Source organism: Andrena cerasifolii, chromosome 1, assembly GCF_050908995.1.
Source record: "Andrena cerasifolii isolate SP2316 chromosome 1, iyAndCera1_principal, whole genome shotgun sequence".
Taxonomy (NCBI): Eukaryota; Metazoa; Arthropoda; class Insecta; order Hymenoptera; family Andrenidae; genus Andrena; species Andrena cerasifolii.
Genome location: NC_135118.1, coordinates 5,010,601 through 5,027,671, shown reverse-complemented (window position 1 = coordinate 5,027,671; position 17,071 = coordinate 5,010,601). Strand labels below are relative to the sequence as shown.

General features: G+C 34.4%; 1 protein-coding gene and 2 non-coding genes across 9 annotated transcripts in view; all 3 read right to left on the bottom strand.

The window, feature by feature from the left end:
- The window catches only part of LOC143378439 (uncharacterized), a 216,665-nt gene that overhangs the window by 110,972 nt on the left and 88,622 nt on the right, over positions 1 to 17,071 (bottom strand). For all 7 annotated transcript variants that reach the window (XM_076830149.1, XM_076830156.1, XM_076830194.1 and 4 more), the window contains exon 2: positions 5,616 to 5,818. In XM_076830149.1, the coding sequence (XP_076686264.1) occupies positions 5,616 to 5,818 (203 nt within the window). The remainder of the gene's footprint in view (positions 1 to 5,615; positions 5,819 to 17,071) is intronic.
- On the bottom strand, positions 7,225 to 7,296 carry Trnap-ugg (transfer RNA proline (anticodon UGG)). Its single transcript has one exon. It is a non-coding gene; the product is annotated as a tRNA-Pro (tRNA).
- Positions 10,259 to 10,330, bottom strand: Trnap-ugg (transfer RNA proline (anticodon UGG)). Its single transcript has one exon. It is a non-coding gene; the product is annotated as a tRNA-Pro (tRNA).

The following is a 17,071-nucleotide window of genomic DNA, read 5'->3' as shown; positions in this document are numbered from 1 at the left end:
CGAATGCAACATTTTAATTGAAAGGAGAAAAACTATGGTTATTTCGGGCCTAAGCGTGGACAGCTAGGTAGATTTGGAAATTTATTAAAAGCAAATTACTTAATGAAACTTTTTGAAAGTTTCAGGACTTTTTTAGATATTTAAGTTGTAAAATTTCTTTTAAGTTTATTTAAGGTAGTTCCTAACCAACTGTGTTAGTCAAATTAGAGTTGGGTAATAAACGATAGATACAAAGCAGTATGATAATAATAATAATTTTTAACGTCGTCTAAATTAAATTTTTTTTCATCGGAAAATATTGTGTCTGACCACTCTTCGCGCCAGGTCATATGGTTTCGTGCGAATTCTAATCTTGCACGTTTATGCTCCTGCGTAAGAGGTGGCTTCAATTACCTTTTCGTCCACTTCAATCTTTTATCTCGCTGCAATATTTGTTGCACGCGTCGCGTGGTCACTGGTAATTCCAAAATTTTGTCTTACTTCACTAGCAGTTTTATTTTGGGTAGATATTTCTTTAAATATTCGCGAACGATTACGCCTTGTTAATTTTGTATTTCCACCAGTATAATGATTTTTACCGTAGTTTTCACGTAATTGTAAAAAATTGTAGTGGATCTACTAATTTTTCTAGCGATCTCTCGAAGAGACAATCCTGCATCGCGGTATGCTTCTATTTTTGCTTGTTCTTCTGAACTTAAACCTTTTCCTCGTGGCATTTTGGTTGAACAGAATTTATTTAATGTCTTACTGTATACATTTAACAAATACAATTTTATATACTGATAACACTGACTATCTCAAATGTTTCTCGTACAAATGTTGAAACAGAACTAAATCAATTCTTATAGAAATTTCACACTGACTTCGGTCAGCGAGTGACTGTTGTATACATAACAATAGAAGACTCGCAATTTTGTTTACACGAATCGTTGGATAATAAAGACATTGTAGTGTTTGTAAGGCTCCAGATGTACACTAGTAAAAATTTATGGAATACATTACTTTTTGTGATTAAATCAGAGCGTTCTTATAGAAATTTCGTCCACTGTACAGCTTTTTTGTAACGCTGTCAACTCGCTTTAGAGCCTCGAGTTGAACGTTTAATGATCTGCTACACGGGAAAGCCTGTACCTCGGCCAATTTTACGAATTTCTTTCTGAAATACTGAGACAACCTTTTCGAAATACGAGGAAAGAAAATGCGAGGAAAAAATCGATTTTTTCAAACTTTTAGTGCCCCTTTAAATGCTTCGTCTCTGAAGAAACTCTATTTCAGTAGCTGTTTAGTATAGGCGTTGAGGAACGTCGGGATGATTTTACTTTTTATTCATATCCATTTCATTTATCCCCACTGGAACGTTCGTAAATCGATGTGCATGCCTCAACTTTCTCGTACAATATGAACCCATAATTTCTTGCAACCCGTACGCTTTCTCCAAAACGGAAAGTTCCGAGCGTCGCCTTAACCAATCCACAGCAATTTTCCATTAAGATGCGGCCCGAAGACACCGCGGCTTATGCAAGCTGGTTATAACATGCCCGTATTTGTTCAACTACGTTCGCTAATATTAATAACCGTTCGAGAAGTTCAGCAGTTTCATGACTGAAACATAGCTCCCCGTGTCGAACGATAGCTCGTTACTCGTTAGTCGAGTTCTTCTTTATTGAGATAGCTTTAAGCGAGATTGTATTAGAGTTATTTCAAAATTGATCGATCCTCCGTTTTGTTCTGAATTATTTAATCCCTTCGATATTTTTATTCGGGTGATTTTAAGCAAAATTATATTTAAGTTATTTAAACATTGTTTAATTTTGGGATTAGTCATAAATTATTTACTATTTCTGATCTTTAAGGTCGCCCATTTTTCCCCTCTTCCTAGAACTTTAAAGTAGTTGAACATTAACCCTTAACTGGTATACTGTTTTTGGCAAACGTGACTGGTATACTGGGGTCGTGGCAGACCCCAAATAAAAAAGGACACAGAAATTTGTAAAGTCGACACTAGAGCAACCACTATGAATATTTTCATCTTAGGTAATGTAGAAAATAATAGAAGCGTAGAAAGTTAAACTATTATTATAAAATTAATTAGAAATTCAGTTTACCAACTTAGACAACTGAAAATTGTATAAAATAATAGAAGCGTAGAAAGTTAAACTATTATTATAAAATTAATTAGAAATTCAGTTTACTAACTTAGACAACTGAAAATTGTACATCGAACTTTGGGTGCTTGGGGTCACGAGCGACCCCAGGATACCAGTTAAGGGTTAACATATGTAAATTTAATATTATTATATTTCCCAAAATTCTGAAGATTCTATTCGTTTAAATACGCGTTTAAATAGAACCTTATTATGAACTGCTGTCAGTTCTCATTTGCGCAGCACAGAAATCACATTAAAGGGTCATTCCACGCGAAGGAGGACACTTTCCGGAGTAACATTTCGGATTTTGGTGCAACTTGGATATATTGTAGTCTTTAGGGGTATATAAACATATCTCGAAGGATTTTTCGAAATTTAAAAAATTGTGGATGTTACAGCTCTTTGAAATATAGTGTTTACTATTTTTCCAAAAATTATAACTGTTGAACTAATACACTGACAAAAATGACCTTTTGGGTGCTTACAGTGCAGATATCAGAGTACCTAATAAAAATTATTTCACTTAATAAAAACGAATATTTGACCATTTATTTAGTAATTGTTCTAAACAAATACAATTTTATAGTTGGAGGCATCTTTTTAACAATTTGGAAAAAATAGGAGGATAAAGCCTTGTTTTTCCTCTTTATGGACATGTTTTGAAAAACGTGGACGTTTTAAAATTGGCCAAATGAAAATTAATTGAATGTAACGCTGCGCCAAATCACACCGGCTCGACTGGTCGCTCGGGCCGTGCGGTACTCGCAGCCAAATATGATCTCATTTCTGATTTCTCGAGAAACAAAAAATATCGAGAAATCAGGAACACTAATTGGCAACACGTGAGCGTACTTCACTTCTAATGTCTATATCTTCGATATTTCTGCGAAACTTGGACCCAAATTTTGGGAAAACATTCTTGACGTATCAAACATTGAAAATATGTAAAAAAAAATCGATCTTTTTGGCATATCTAGGTGTATGTCCCCCTTTAACGGTGAAACAACCTCGTATGTTTCGTAATTTTTGTCTTTATAGGATACTTCGTAATGAACAAATTTAAGTGGCAATTTATAAATGAACTGAATCGATTTATAAAATGACTAAAAATTTTAGTAGGTGGTTTAATATGCTGCTCCATCTTAAGGAAATATATGATGAGAATCTGCAAATTTCCTATCGTAGCAATACTAAAAATAGTAAATACAATAGCAAATAGTAACTGCAATGAAACATTGGCGTTAAAAAGTACTATCTCAAATTTGATGAATTAATAAATATTTATAAATAGTTGTGAGTATTGTAATATGAAACATAAATATTAAAATATGTCCAGGGATTAATAAATTTAATATATTTACAGTACCGTAAACTGGGCTGACTTTGCCCGCCGGGGTGACACTATCCACTTTTCGGAAAAACTTTATTTTATTTTATTGTGAAGTAATTAGAGCATATGGCGTTTTGTAATCGATAGCAATAATTTCTCCAAGGTAAAACGAAACAAACAATGGCGAATTCAATCATATGGTAATTTTTCAGTCGGAGTAAAAAATTACACAAACAAAATTTTTTTTCCAAATGAATTTTGTGATCTCCGAACTTTGTGCTGTTGAGAGAAAATAGACCTTAAAATCTCGTACAAAATTGTTACACAATGCTAAATATTTTATATGATCCACATATATTATCTAACTTTTGTAGGAGATGCCGAGAGTTTATAAATCTAAGCTTGGAAGTCGGTCATACCGAAATTATTCCGACGAAAAATTAGAGCTGGCGTTAAAAGCAATGGTAGAAGAAGGTTTGTCGGGGTGAAAAGCCGCCGAAGTTTATAAGATTCCCCGGAAAATCCTCGACAATGAGTTCCGAGGGTTATTCGTCTAAAAATGGGGGGCACAGACATGTCTTTCGGCGTCGGAGGAGAAGCCAATAGTAAGAAGAAACAAACACACATTCAGCGACGACATTGCGGCTTTCTTTAAATAATTTTTTTCTTTAAAACATATGTTTTGATAATACTAGTCTTGTGTATCCATTAGAATAAGAACGATTGCTCAATCATAACTCAATAATGAGTTTTAGGCATGTTTTCACTGAAAAATTTCACGTGGGCAATGACACCCGAACTGAGCGGGTAACTTTGCCCACCATGTCTTTGGCAATTTAAAAGCGTACGTTTAAGTAAAGGATTTATTTAAAAAAAAAGCCTATTTAAAGCTACACGCCATCTACCGTAAAATAATATTTTTAAAAAAAAAATTTAACGCACTAGGAGTGCTAAAAAAAAGTTATTTGAAGTTCAAAAGTGGGTAAAAGTCACCCCAGTTTACGGTATTACTATACTTTAAAAATCGAATCTCCAAAGATGATTGTTCTCAAAGTAAAATAGTTAATCTTTCACTATTCCTCTAAGCTCTCAGCAAATCACAAATAGTCTTACACCATTGTATCTCAGAAACGAAGTGATAACGATCTTTGTTCTTACTTTGTATAAAAGGTAAACAATCTACCACCCCATAGAGCGAAAACAAAAGATAGTAAGTACATATTAATAACTAACGTCCCCCCCCCCCACTCGGCTTCGCCCAAAAACATTCGAACAGTAAACTCAGGAGGTCACGGAATTTATCCCAGCTCATTATACCCACTTAATCCAAATGAGCGTGGCTATTTTCACAAAAAAATAAATAAAAAATAAAAAACAATTTTTTTTATAAAATCAGAATCTAAATTTCGGGTGAAGCTAAGTAGCAAAGCTAGTATTGCATACGTCGAGCAGGAGTGGATGATCTCGACAAATTTGGTCTGCAAATGCAATTTGTAACCATACGATCATTCTAACATATATATCCGCGGTAATCCACTTCTCAAGCGAGAAAGCGCGCGAAAAGCTTTGCCATCTGGTGGTGACATCACGGTACTACTACGGGCGAGGTACGCGCGGGCCGAATATGCGCATGCGCGCGAAGTAGATTGTCGTATACACGGGTCACGTGGTCTGCAAAACAGCCGTACACATGAAATGTTTACGCATAAATTACATGTTAATAACGCGTTTCCGAATCATGCTACATAGCCTATGTCCATCCTAGAGTATGCAGAAATAACGTGTTAAAATTTGAGGAAGATCGGTGCAATAGGTCGTGAGTTTTGCGCGAACATAAAAATCGGCTCTCTCTTTATAGAATAGCATAGACCTGCTATCCCTCGAAATCACAATGCCTTACTTTCAGAGTAAAGCAATCTTTATCGGTCCAGGGCACAATGGGACCATTTTCGATATCACCCCGTGTCCGCGTTGGACAAGAAAATATTTCCCTAAAATCGTTAACAACGGCCAAGAACTCTTTGTTCCTAAGTGCGCTGCAACATTAGCAGACAATCGGGACGAGGCACAATGGCGTCAATATGGGGATATATGTAGCACGGGGGCATAATAGAGACAATGAGGAGGAAGATACAAACCAGTGAGCACAGCGCCGACGAGCATAAAGAGGAACCCGAATGCCGGAAGAGCAATCTGGCAGTTCGCAGCTATTACAACCCCAGCTACCATCAGACCACCCTCGATCTTCTCCACCCTTAAGCGTGATATAGGGGTCGGACATTTTAATTTCGCACCGAGCCCGCCACTCAGCGTACCCTCCTCAGCAGCCATAGCACTGGGCCTGAAATAATAAACAAAACAGTAACGCATTTAGTCTGTTGTTCCTGGTAAATTGATGGGAATCATTAATTCTATACCGTGTACACTAACTATATACTTATAGTACATGTTTTGACCCATTCTGTGTATTAAAGGATGTCGTGTAATTGGTGATGATTGCATAGGAAAAATAGGTAAAAATGTGGAATATAATTTCTTTAAAGGAGGATCCATTTTAGGGAAAATTGAGCATGAATATTTGTGGGATGCGCGGCATCGATACACTTAAGGGGGTATACCCCTTTGAACCCTTGGAAGATTTGTACATTTTGTTGATTTTTTTAAAAGTCAATGGCTTGATGAAGATTTTCCGGGTTTTTTTTACTATCTTTGCATAGTATTATGAACTACTTAAAAAAAAGTTTCAGTTAAAAAACTATTGTTTTTCGGAAGTTATGCAAACACATTTTGAAAATTTTGAAAAATAAAGAAATGGTGAGAGATCAAAGGTAATGTTACATTTTTCTAAGAGAAGAGACCAACTTTTTTCTTTATAAATAATAAACGGGGAATCGGAACAAAAAAAGCCCTCGTTGGACGATGTGGAATCTTATTACGATCCTGCATGCAAAATTGGAAGTGAATTGGTTGAACGTAGCGCGAGTTTTTAGGCCCACCGCTTAGCCGTCTAAAATCGAGAGGCTTTCGGATATGTATGCATAACTTCTGAAAAACAATAGTTTTTTAACTGAAACTTTATTTTTAAGTAGCTTATAATTCTATGTAAAGATAGTAAAAAAAACGAGAAAGCCGTTGACTTGTAAAAAAATCCACAAAATGTACACATTTTCAGAGATACCATGCTGTACTAGATGGATGATGAAGTCGGTTTTATCGAAAGCGAACCCTCTTATGAAAGAATTTTATTCTACACTTTTGAGTTAGTTCTTTTTACAGAAAGTTTACGTGAAATGTCCATGATCGAAATTATATTACAGGATAAAGTGAATTAAATACTTCTGAAATAATAAATACTAGTAAATATAAATATAAGTACCAGAAATAATAATGAATGATATATACTTATTGTATCTACATGTTTATTTAATAAACATCTAATAGTTTCATGGGCACACACTTGTCGCTAGGGAACTGTATACTCTGTGCAAGAGGTTGTACTTTATGTATTTCCCCATAAAATTAAAACCCAAGCATTGTAGTTATCAATCCTACAATTTAACAACATCATCCTAACATAAATTTTAAGAAAAATTTATTTTCTAAGAAGAGTTTGTAACAGTGTTATGTAACAATTGTTGAAAATAAGAAATGTTTATAAACTCATAAGTGAATATTAAAATACACTTTCTAAGCAGTGAGAATAATAACTTCCCAAAAATTTAAAAAAAAAAAAAAAAAAAAAGAAACGGGCTCAGCCGGGATTTGAACCCGGGACCTCTCGCACCCAAAGCGAGAATCATACCCCTAGACCACTGAGCCGCTCTTCATTGTTTTCGTCACACTCGTGATCACAACTGTCTAAGAGAGTGACTTAATACTTTCGAATATTCATTTTCGACCTAAACGGATCAAAGTAATTGAATTTACACGCGGATGCTGAATAACTAAACATACGATGTGAAAGTACTCCTCGCATTGGTTAAATTATCACCTCTAGGAACCCGAATAAAGCCGGGAATCCACCGGAAAGCTAAGCTAAAGTGCCAAGTATGCTAAAGCCGCCCCTGCACAAAATAATAATTCTTCGATGTCTGAATTGTTCGTTTTTCGTGAATTAAAAATAGAGATTTCATCGAAAACAAAAATCCTTCGTTCACGAACTAGATAAACTCATATACCAACAGCATCTTCTTCACCTTTCGATTTCACAAGGGGACCTTCAGGTTTGGCAATTTCAGAAAATATTGATGCTTAGTGTACGCGAAGGTCTTCACTCGGGGATTAATTTCCCAAAGTAGTAAGGCGCGCTTTTCATCCAAATTCGAGAAAATCGACTTTGAAAAATTCTGAAGTCACTGCATAGCACTCACGACTAGTCTTACTACTGATACTTTTTTTTTATTCATTTAAAGACCTGCCAAATTCGCACGAATTAACAGATATTTAAATATCAATTTCAATTAAAAACTCACATCTTTTTTTAAATTATCTCCAGCTTGAAAAATCGTAATTTTTATTGAATTCTTCAAAGTCAATTTTCTCGAATTTGGCTGAAAAGCGCGCCTTACTGCTTTGGGAAATTAATGTCCAAGTAAAGGGAGTATCAACATATTTTGAAATTGCCAAACCTGAAGCTCCCCTTGTAAGCTACGCTATGCGATGCTATGTTTTAGCTTAGCTTTTGGTGGAAACAGTTCCATAAGAATATATTGAAGCTAATTTTTTTCAAAACGCGTCATGGCATAGCACAGCATCGCATAGCATAGCTTAGCTTCGCAGTGGATTCCCGGCTTAATAGGAGCAAGTTCACATGGTTATAACTCCGGCAAAAATGGTCATATCGATATATCGAAAATATCGTTTGAAAGCGTAGAATCTGTGTTTTCAGCTGCTTTTTTAAAAAAGATTTTAGCTGTATTGCTTTTCGGCAAAGTTATAGCGATATAAAGAGCACTATGTCAATTTTTAAAAAATTTCTTTAACTTTGCTATGTTCCACGTGACATTATGCCCCCCGCATACCCAGTCATGACTAAATTGACTGCACCAGTCGAAAGCGACCCCTTTCCTGTATAAAAATAGAGTAATAAATTTCTTGTGCGATTTTTTGGCCGAGTTATTCAAGTTTGAAGCAAAAATCGTTTCTTTTTTTTTTTACTTTAATTATTGCTTCCGGCAGGCGGTGCAATCATCTAGAACGTTCATGAAAAAATTAATAAATCTGTCTTTCCTCTTTAAGACGCAGCTTATGCTCTTTCGATTCGGTTAACATTTGGGTGTACCGCGTCCTTTCGAAAAAAATGCTTAAAAATTGCACAAACTCTTATCTTAAGCTCATTTTAAAGCGGAGAGTTTGCCGATTCTTTTGAGTTCCACCGGAATCCGCTGCGATGATTTTTTACTTGTGGCCTTTATGTTTGAAGTTACAGTTTCGGAAAAATAAGGCTGCAACGTTAATATTGTGGTAAATGAGAAATGGATATTAAATATAACACTCATTATAGAATGGCAAATTCAATATGGTTATATTAATAATAATATTGGTTAACGATAAATCACTTTGAATGTAACATGCTTTCACAGCGCTCACTCTCTATCTCAGGAATGAATCCAGAAGCTCTTTTTTCATTGCTGCCAACCTCTCATTACATCATTCCCTATACACTAGGCCCATTCACACTCACACTCGTACCAACTCAAAGATGAAAAATAACTCCACAAATATGTCACAGTGCCGTTAGTTTCCGCGGAAGCGAGCGCTCTTTTTCGTATCCCCACCCGGCGACCTAAGTGGCGATAGCACCCGAAAGCGAGGCGAGTTACGCCGACGACGACGCCTCGGTAACGCCTATGCCCGCGGAACGGCAGTCACGCGACCGCTCAAGCCACAGCGCGGAACTTTTTCCGAAACGCTAACTATAAACAGAAAAGCCACAGGTAAAAAAATATCGTAGCGGGTTCCGGTAGACCTCAACAGAATCGGCAGACTCTCTGCCTTAAAATGAGCTTGAAATAATGATGTTCCGGCCATCCCGCACGGAAATACAGCGAGTTGAAGAAGAAATGGAATTTGTACAATTTTTAAACATGTTTTTGAAACGACATGGTACACCGAAATGTTAACCGAAACGAAATAGCAAAAGATGCGCTTAAAGGGGAAAGACTGATCTCTCTATTGTTTTTTCTATAAACGTTCTACGATGATTGCATCGTTTGGCAGAAGCAACTAAAGTAAAAACAACGATTTTTGCTTCAAAGTTTAGTAACTCGGCCGAAAAAAATCGCACAGGAAATTTATTACTCTGCTTTTACACAGGAATGTGGTCGCTTTCGACTGGTGTAAACGAAATCTGTATAACAAATTTCATACTCTCCGTGGAACATTGCAGGGTTAAAGAAATTTTTTTTAAAATTGACCAAGTGCTCTTTATATCGCTATAACTTTGCCGAAAAGCAACACAGCTAAACTCTTTTAGAAAAAAGCGGCTGAAAACAGAGATTCCACGCTTTCAAACGATACTTTCAAAATATCGATACGATTATTTTTGCCGGAGTTATGACCATGTGAACTTGCCCTTATTTTTCGGGTTCCAAGAGGTGATCCTTTAATTAATGCGAGGAGTGTATTACCCCCTCCTTCCACTTTTTTGCAACGCCTCTTCAGTTCACTGGCATATTTTTAGTTTTTTTTATTAAAAATTAAATATTAGAAATAGAATTTGCAGCGTGCGGAAAATGTTCAAATAAATATCATCGATGAAGAAACAGACGGAAAAAAAAGTGGGCTCAGCCGGGATTTGAACCCGGGACCTCTCGCACCCAAAGCGAGAATCATACCCCTAGACCACTGAGCCGCTTGATGACCACGTTCCTTAAAGCACAGTTATAGTGTGAATCAATTTCTTATAATAAATTCCAACTCTCTTTTTATTTATACGTTTCAATATCTCAATAAAAAAAATATTTTGATTAGTGGGCAAGCAATATTTCGATACTGTGTTGATATAAACACGCGCGATACTGCGGCGCAAAAAAATTTAACGCAATGGGTATTGTATTGATATCAGTCCAATAATATGATACATCTATCAGCACGCGTTAATAATTATAGTCAAACTGTACGTAATACAGTAATACGTAATACGTCCCGCGCGTTATACATATTTAATTAACGTTCGATATAGAACATTTTAAATTGCGTTAATCTTTGATAAAAATCCAACCGTGCATCTAATAATAACAATACTAATAATAATAGTAATAATAGTAGTAATAATAATAATAATAATAATAATAATAATAATAATAATAATAATAATACATCGTTTTTATTTCACGCAAGATACACAAGCACTAAACAATTAGTATAGCAAAAATAATTAACGGAATGAACGAGGCTCAGCGTAGCTGCTATTATGCCTGACCCGAGATCTAAATTTACTCTTCGATGTGTGCAAATACCAAAACCAATATGAGACACGAATATAATAGTTATTTCGAAATTTGACAAATTTTCTATTTGTGATAAGTCAAACTTTGTTTTCTATATTATAATGACTGAAGGTAGTAGTAACAGTTATAACAATAGTTGAAAATAATTATGCAGTAACAGAATTTAAATACACAAAAAGTAAACATTTAAATATTTGAAAAACAAACTTTGTGAATTCCTCCCCCATTATACACGATTCAAAATTTAATATTTTTTTTTATAGAGAGTTTCTGAATCTTTTTAAGAATATTAAACGTTCGTGTTTTCCTCTTATTACATACTATTATTATAAAATCTCAATTTCGATTTGGAATGGACTACGATCATTTTTTCCCTGAACTCATTATTGTTGCATGTTTTCCTTGAGCGATTATTTGTTAAGCTAGTATTTCGTTGCAATGCGTTATTTTTCACCACAGATAACACTGTCAACGACAATCAACGTTTGGAGAGTGTAAGTAACTTTGTTAACCCTTCGTTGACACTCGGGGTGTGAGCCACCCATAAACTGATATTGACGCTCTGTACATTCTATATGCAAAATAAATAGTTTTTTTCCAAAGCCGACTAACACTATTTTTTCTCTCAAAGTATTATATCCGAACAACAACTCTGTAGATTTTTAGCTTCTAATATTGAAATTTGTAAAAGTTACAATTTTTTAAAGATTTTCTTCGCTTTTTCTCGACATGTCGTAATCTAGAGTTTTTTTACAAAGACGGTAATAAAAATTAAATAAAAAATCTATTGGAATACAGTCTAGAGACTTCGAAATTGACCCATGATTTTTTTCAGAAAAATTGGGTTTCTTAGAGGAGAATGGCAGTCGTTCACAAATTGCTCTGGGTGTGAGCTACCCAGGTATGTCAAAGTTGATCGAAAAAGGAGGGGTGTCAACGAAGGGTTAAAAATATCCTTTTCTGAAATTTTCAGCTTCAGCAATTAATTACAGTGGAACACATTATTTGCTTCTTATCAGTTTCTATTTTGTTTCTTGGTGCCAAATTTAGATATTGGACGTTTCCAAATGTGTACCACCAAACCACGTCGATCAATAATACCTATTAGGAAATTCCTGTCCATGGGTTTACTAATATTTCAACGATCCATTAAGAACGCACGTGACAGACTGTGTACTCGAAGAATTGATGAGTTTTTTGTACCAGCATAATTAATATTTAGCGTTCTATAAGATGTTTCAATTTAATGAATATCTCGATTTCGATGACATTTTCAGCATGTACACAACTTACTTGAATCTACAATCGAGATTTTTAAATTTTCATTGCAGGCTCAGATAAAAAAACGGAAAAACGACCTTCACTATTTTCTTCGCTTTTGCGACCAATTGCAATTTTTTTCAAAACGACGAAACACGTCACATAGTAAACTAATCCTTTAAGCTTCTAAAAAAAACTCAAGTCGTTTGGACCAATTTTAAAACAGTCATTCTGTTTTAAAGAGTGTGCCAATAATTTTTTAATGCATAAATCAAAATCCATAGGGCGAGTCGGTCGAAAAAATATAATTCATTCACGATTCGCGAGTCATTATTTGCAATGGCTCTATGCTATTCGCATACAGTGACCAAACTGAATAAAATCTTGGAAATCACCACAGTGAGACTGCCAATGTGAATGTACATACCTGTGTACATTCACATTCTCTAATAATTCCATAATAAAACATACACATGTGCTATATAACTTTCTGAATTTATCTGTAGAAAATCCTTCCTTTATATATGTAAGAAGGAAAAATACTGATAACCTTAGGTACTTCGAAGGCAGATAATTTTTTAGAAAACATTATCTTCATTCCTTACGCGTCTTACGAAACAATTCAACCTCTGTTTTGATACATTCTTTTACGCTTTTAACGACAGGGAAGATACTAATATTATCGAGTGTATTTACGCGATCGAAAGACAAGTGAAAATTATGAAAGGAAAAATACACCTTTCCTCTTCATAAACAAGTATTAATTACTGCTGAATTAACCCGCAAAGGTCACACTATAAATTACTCCCGCCACAGCCACAAATGGCTTAACGTAATCCAGAACGTTCTTTTGCTTATATCTCTGGATGTACTGCAGCGTTTTCAATTTTTTTTCGTTCGATAATAAGGAAAAAGAATACATGCAGGTATAATATTTCGTTGTGAATCGTCTGGTACTCGAGATATATATTGAAAATAAAGAGATCAGGTTAGTGAAAGTTCTGGAATTTGTTTTTTTCTTTAATCACAATTTCTTCGAGAAAAAGATGCGAGGGTTTAATTATACAGCAATCGAAGATTTCTAGTCATAATTTAAGGGAAAAAATGCGTTATTCTGATTGTTTAAAAAAATATAATTATTTGGCGAGGTAATTAGTTGAATAATCTTTTACTTCTACCGAACAACTGTTCTCTGTGAAAAATCGTCTTTTTCATTGAAAATAAGGACGTAAACTGCTACTGGCATTGAGTATGCAGTATCAGAAGTAATTTCATCGATGGCTTTTGAAATCTAAAATTTCCAATCAAGGATAACGGTCACAGAGAGCTGAAATGAAAATCTCGGAAAAATTGCATGTATTCAATGAAAATCAGATACAAAAATGTCAAATAATACGATGAAATGCTGAAATAATAATTTACTCCAAAAATGTAGTGAAATTGACAAAATGTATGCAACCATTTATTTATATCTACGTTTACATTTTTCAAAAAGCATGCATTTCATTTTTGGTAACTCAAAAATTCAGTAGGTACATATAATAAATTGTTGAGAAAAAAGATATTCGCTATTAAATCGACTTTCAATTTTAATGGATTCCCTCGCGTTACAGTCACACACTGGGTGAATGAAACCCAAGGACTGCATATGCAATAATATTACTCGGCTGCTTCAGGCATACTATCGGTGCTGTCGGGGGAATTTGTAGAAGAAGTATCAAACTTTTTTCCCCCAGAGCCCTAACTCCCTATGCATTAGCGTTAAAAAATGCCAGGAGTTTACCTGACGCACTGGGTTATGCTACCCAAGTGTGAACTTTCAGAGTTAATTAAAGGAATATGATGGACTAGTTTTACTACTCTGCTTCGCCCGACATTTAGATTCTGATTTTATAAATAAAAAAAAATTTACGTATTTTTTTTGTGAAAACAGTCACATTCATTTTGATTAGCTAGGCATAATGAGCTGGGACACATTCCGTGACCCCAGAGTTTACCGTTTGAAAGTTTTTTGACGACAGACAAACACGCAAACTCTTCCTGCTTTATATATTGCTAGCTTAAGGGGAGGTTCTGGTCTAGAGCCCCAACAAATAGGTGATCTTTAGGAATTAATTAAAGGAAAACTACTATATATAATTTAATTAGACTTTTTGTATTGCATTGAGGATGTCTTATGTTATAGAAATATATTTTTTGTTTTATAATTCATCATTACAGACGGCACTGGGGAGTTGTTAAAGTCATGGCGTCAAAAAATTCATCCAAATCGGTGGGACCTGTATCTCCAAAAGTTATTATCCGATTCGACTGAAACTTTTTTTATTTTGAAGAATATACTTGTGGCTAGGGGGAAACCAGGCAAATTTACAAAAATAACATTTTTTAAGAAAATAACGACACTTGAATTTTGAAATCACTTCTTCCCCATAGTTTTCATCATTGCAACGCCTTTGAAAATTATAAATTTTCAAATTTTTGTATTTTTTCTGGTATCTCCCCTAGCCAAAAGTATATTCTTCAAAGTAAAAAAAGTTTCAGTCGAATCGGATAATAACTTTTGGAAATACAGGTCCCAACATTTTGAGAACACTGCTTCGAGAAAAACACGTTTAAAGTTTTACGTGGGCACCGAGTGGCCGCTACTCAAATGCCTATAACTTCGGGGATTTTATGAATTTCAACGAATCCTTTTAAACACATATTCCTAAAAGGTTGAATATTCGAAAAATGAAATAAAAAAATCGACTTTTAGACTGGAACCTCCCCTTAAAGTACCCAGCGTTGCCCGGGGTAAAAGTTCGATTATCACGGAGTGTCAAGAGGGTGAAATAAGGGGGGAGGGGCGGGATGTCCATATTTAATGGTAGCTTATATTTTCCGCAGAGTTCTAGAGAGTAATTATGCAAAATTTAGTCCAGATCGGTTAAAAAAATCGAGGTAAAAAGTACCCTCGAGTGAAGTATCCAATTACTGACATCTAACCAATTACTGTCACCTTAAGCTATTTTATTTAAAATAACGAATAAATAAATTATAGTGTATAATCTATAGTATAGATTACATACCTGAATCACATAATTCTTTTTATGTATGACTTTACAACGTTTATTTATTCGTTATTTTAAGTAAAGTAGCTTAAGGTGACAGTAATTGGTTAGGTGTCAGTAATTGGGTCCTTTACCCTATATGTTATTCCTGGTCCTAGACTACGTGTATACAAAATTTCAGGAAGATCCGTTGCGTAGTTGCGACGTGACTGAATAGCAAACATCCGAGCACACTTTCGCATTTATTATATAGGAAGATGAGAAAGTTTTTCGAGATACTGCAAACGTTCAACAGGACCTATCGACATGGTAATCGTCTTTTTACTAGAGATCAAAGTAAAGTGACTATACATACTATTCTCTGCATAAAAATTACACAAATATGACGTAGAAGATCCATAGGTTTAAATAAATCGTATCACTTACATAATGCGACAGGTTTCTCTTGTGACTAATTTTCAAGGAAACTTGGGGCTCCTATTTCTAATAGTTTCGAAATCTTATATTTTTTGAGATTTTAATACTTTAATATTTCGATTTTGAGACTTTATTACGTGATATATACATGTCGAATTGCAACTAAGAAAAGATTTGAAATAAAAACTTCCAATACTGTCACGTACAGTAACAATAATTAAAAATGTTACCTTGAAATATAATATATTTTTATGTATTTAAATTATCATATTAAAATTACTATTCAAGGAGAAATATCGATCCTTTGCTTTTTCTGAATTTTTGCAAAACTCAGCAGAACGATGAAAATTATACGTGAAAAGACTAAGATTTTGTGAGAGCACTTCCCAAGGCTCCGTACGGGTGTAATAAAAAAATATGAAATCTCAATTCCGATGCGTAATTTTAGATTTTTACGGTACATACGATATCTACTTATGAAACCATATTCCCTTATAAAAGACCACGCTTCTGCTTATGTAATTGTATCCCTCACAATTACGTAACCAAATATAATCGCATTAATTACATAACATCCATGCAGCGCGCAGCGAATGAAATTCAAATTGCGTTATATTCATCCGATGCTATCGAACTCGGGACGCGACGCGCGATGACAGCAGATGTCCAATTTAACCCGCGTTTCTCGATCGAGATATTCGAGCACAATTGAATCGAAGGAAACTGTTCTACATGAGCATTTGACTCTCAACCTATAAAATTGACCTTTAACGAAAATTTTGTTCCCCTGATAGGTCTTCTTCTGACATTTAAACTGCACACATTTTAAAATTGCATGATGCATGCTCTAAAAATAAAATTCATTTTCTTCAGACATTATTGACGCGAAATTTTAATAATGGATCTTAAGTATCTGATTAGAAAGCAAAATAATATTAACGACGTTTCGATGTAATTATTTGCTTTCATCTTTAAGGGCACTTGCACGTAAGCTAGAATAATTATTGCTGTGTAATACAGTTGCACTGATAGTAAAAGAGAATTTATACGATACTTAAATGGGTCCTTTTAGAGTATTCTGAGATTAGATATTGCACAGTGCTTAATGGTTTTATTATTTAAGCAATTTTGTCTGGACTGCGTTAAGAAACTAATTGCAATTTTGAAACATTCTTTTAACAGTTTCCAACGTTTCGGTCAATAATTCTGACCGTTTTCAAGGGAAGTTAAAATTTATATTTTAAAAAGTGGAAATAAAAATTGATATTATATGAACTTTTGAATTTAAAAGATTGTGGAAATGATTGTAAAATTTATTTTAAAAAATAAATTTAAAATTTTAATATTAAAATTTATTTTAAAAAATTTATTTTAAATAAATTTAAAATTTTAATATTAAAATTTATTTTAAAAAAT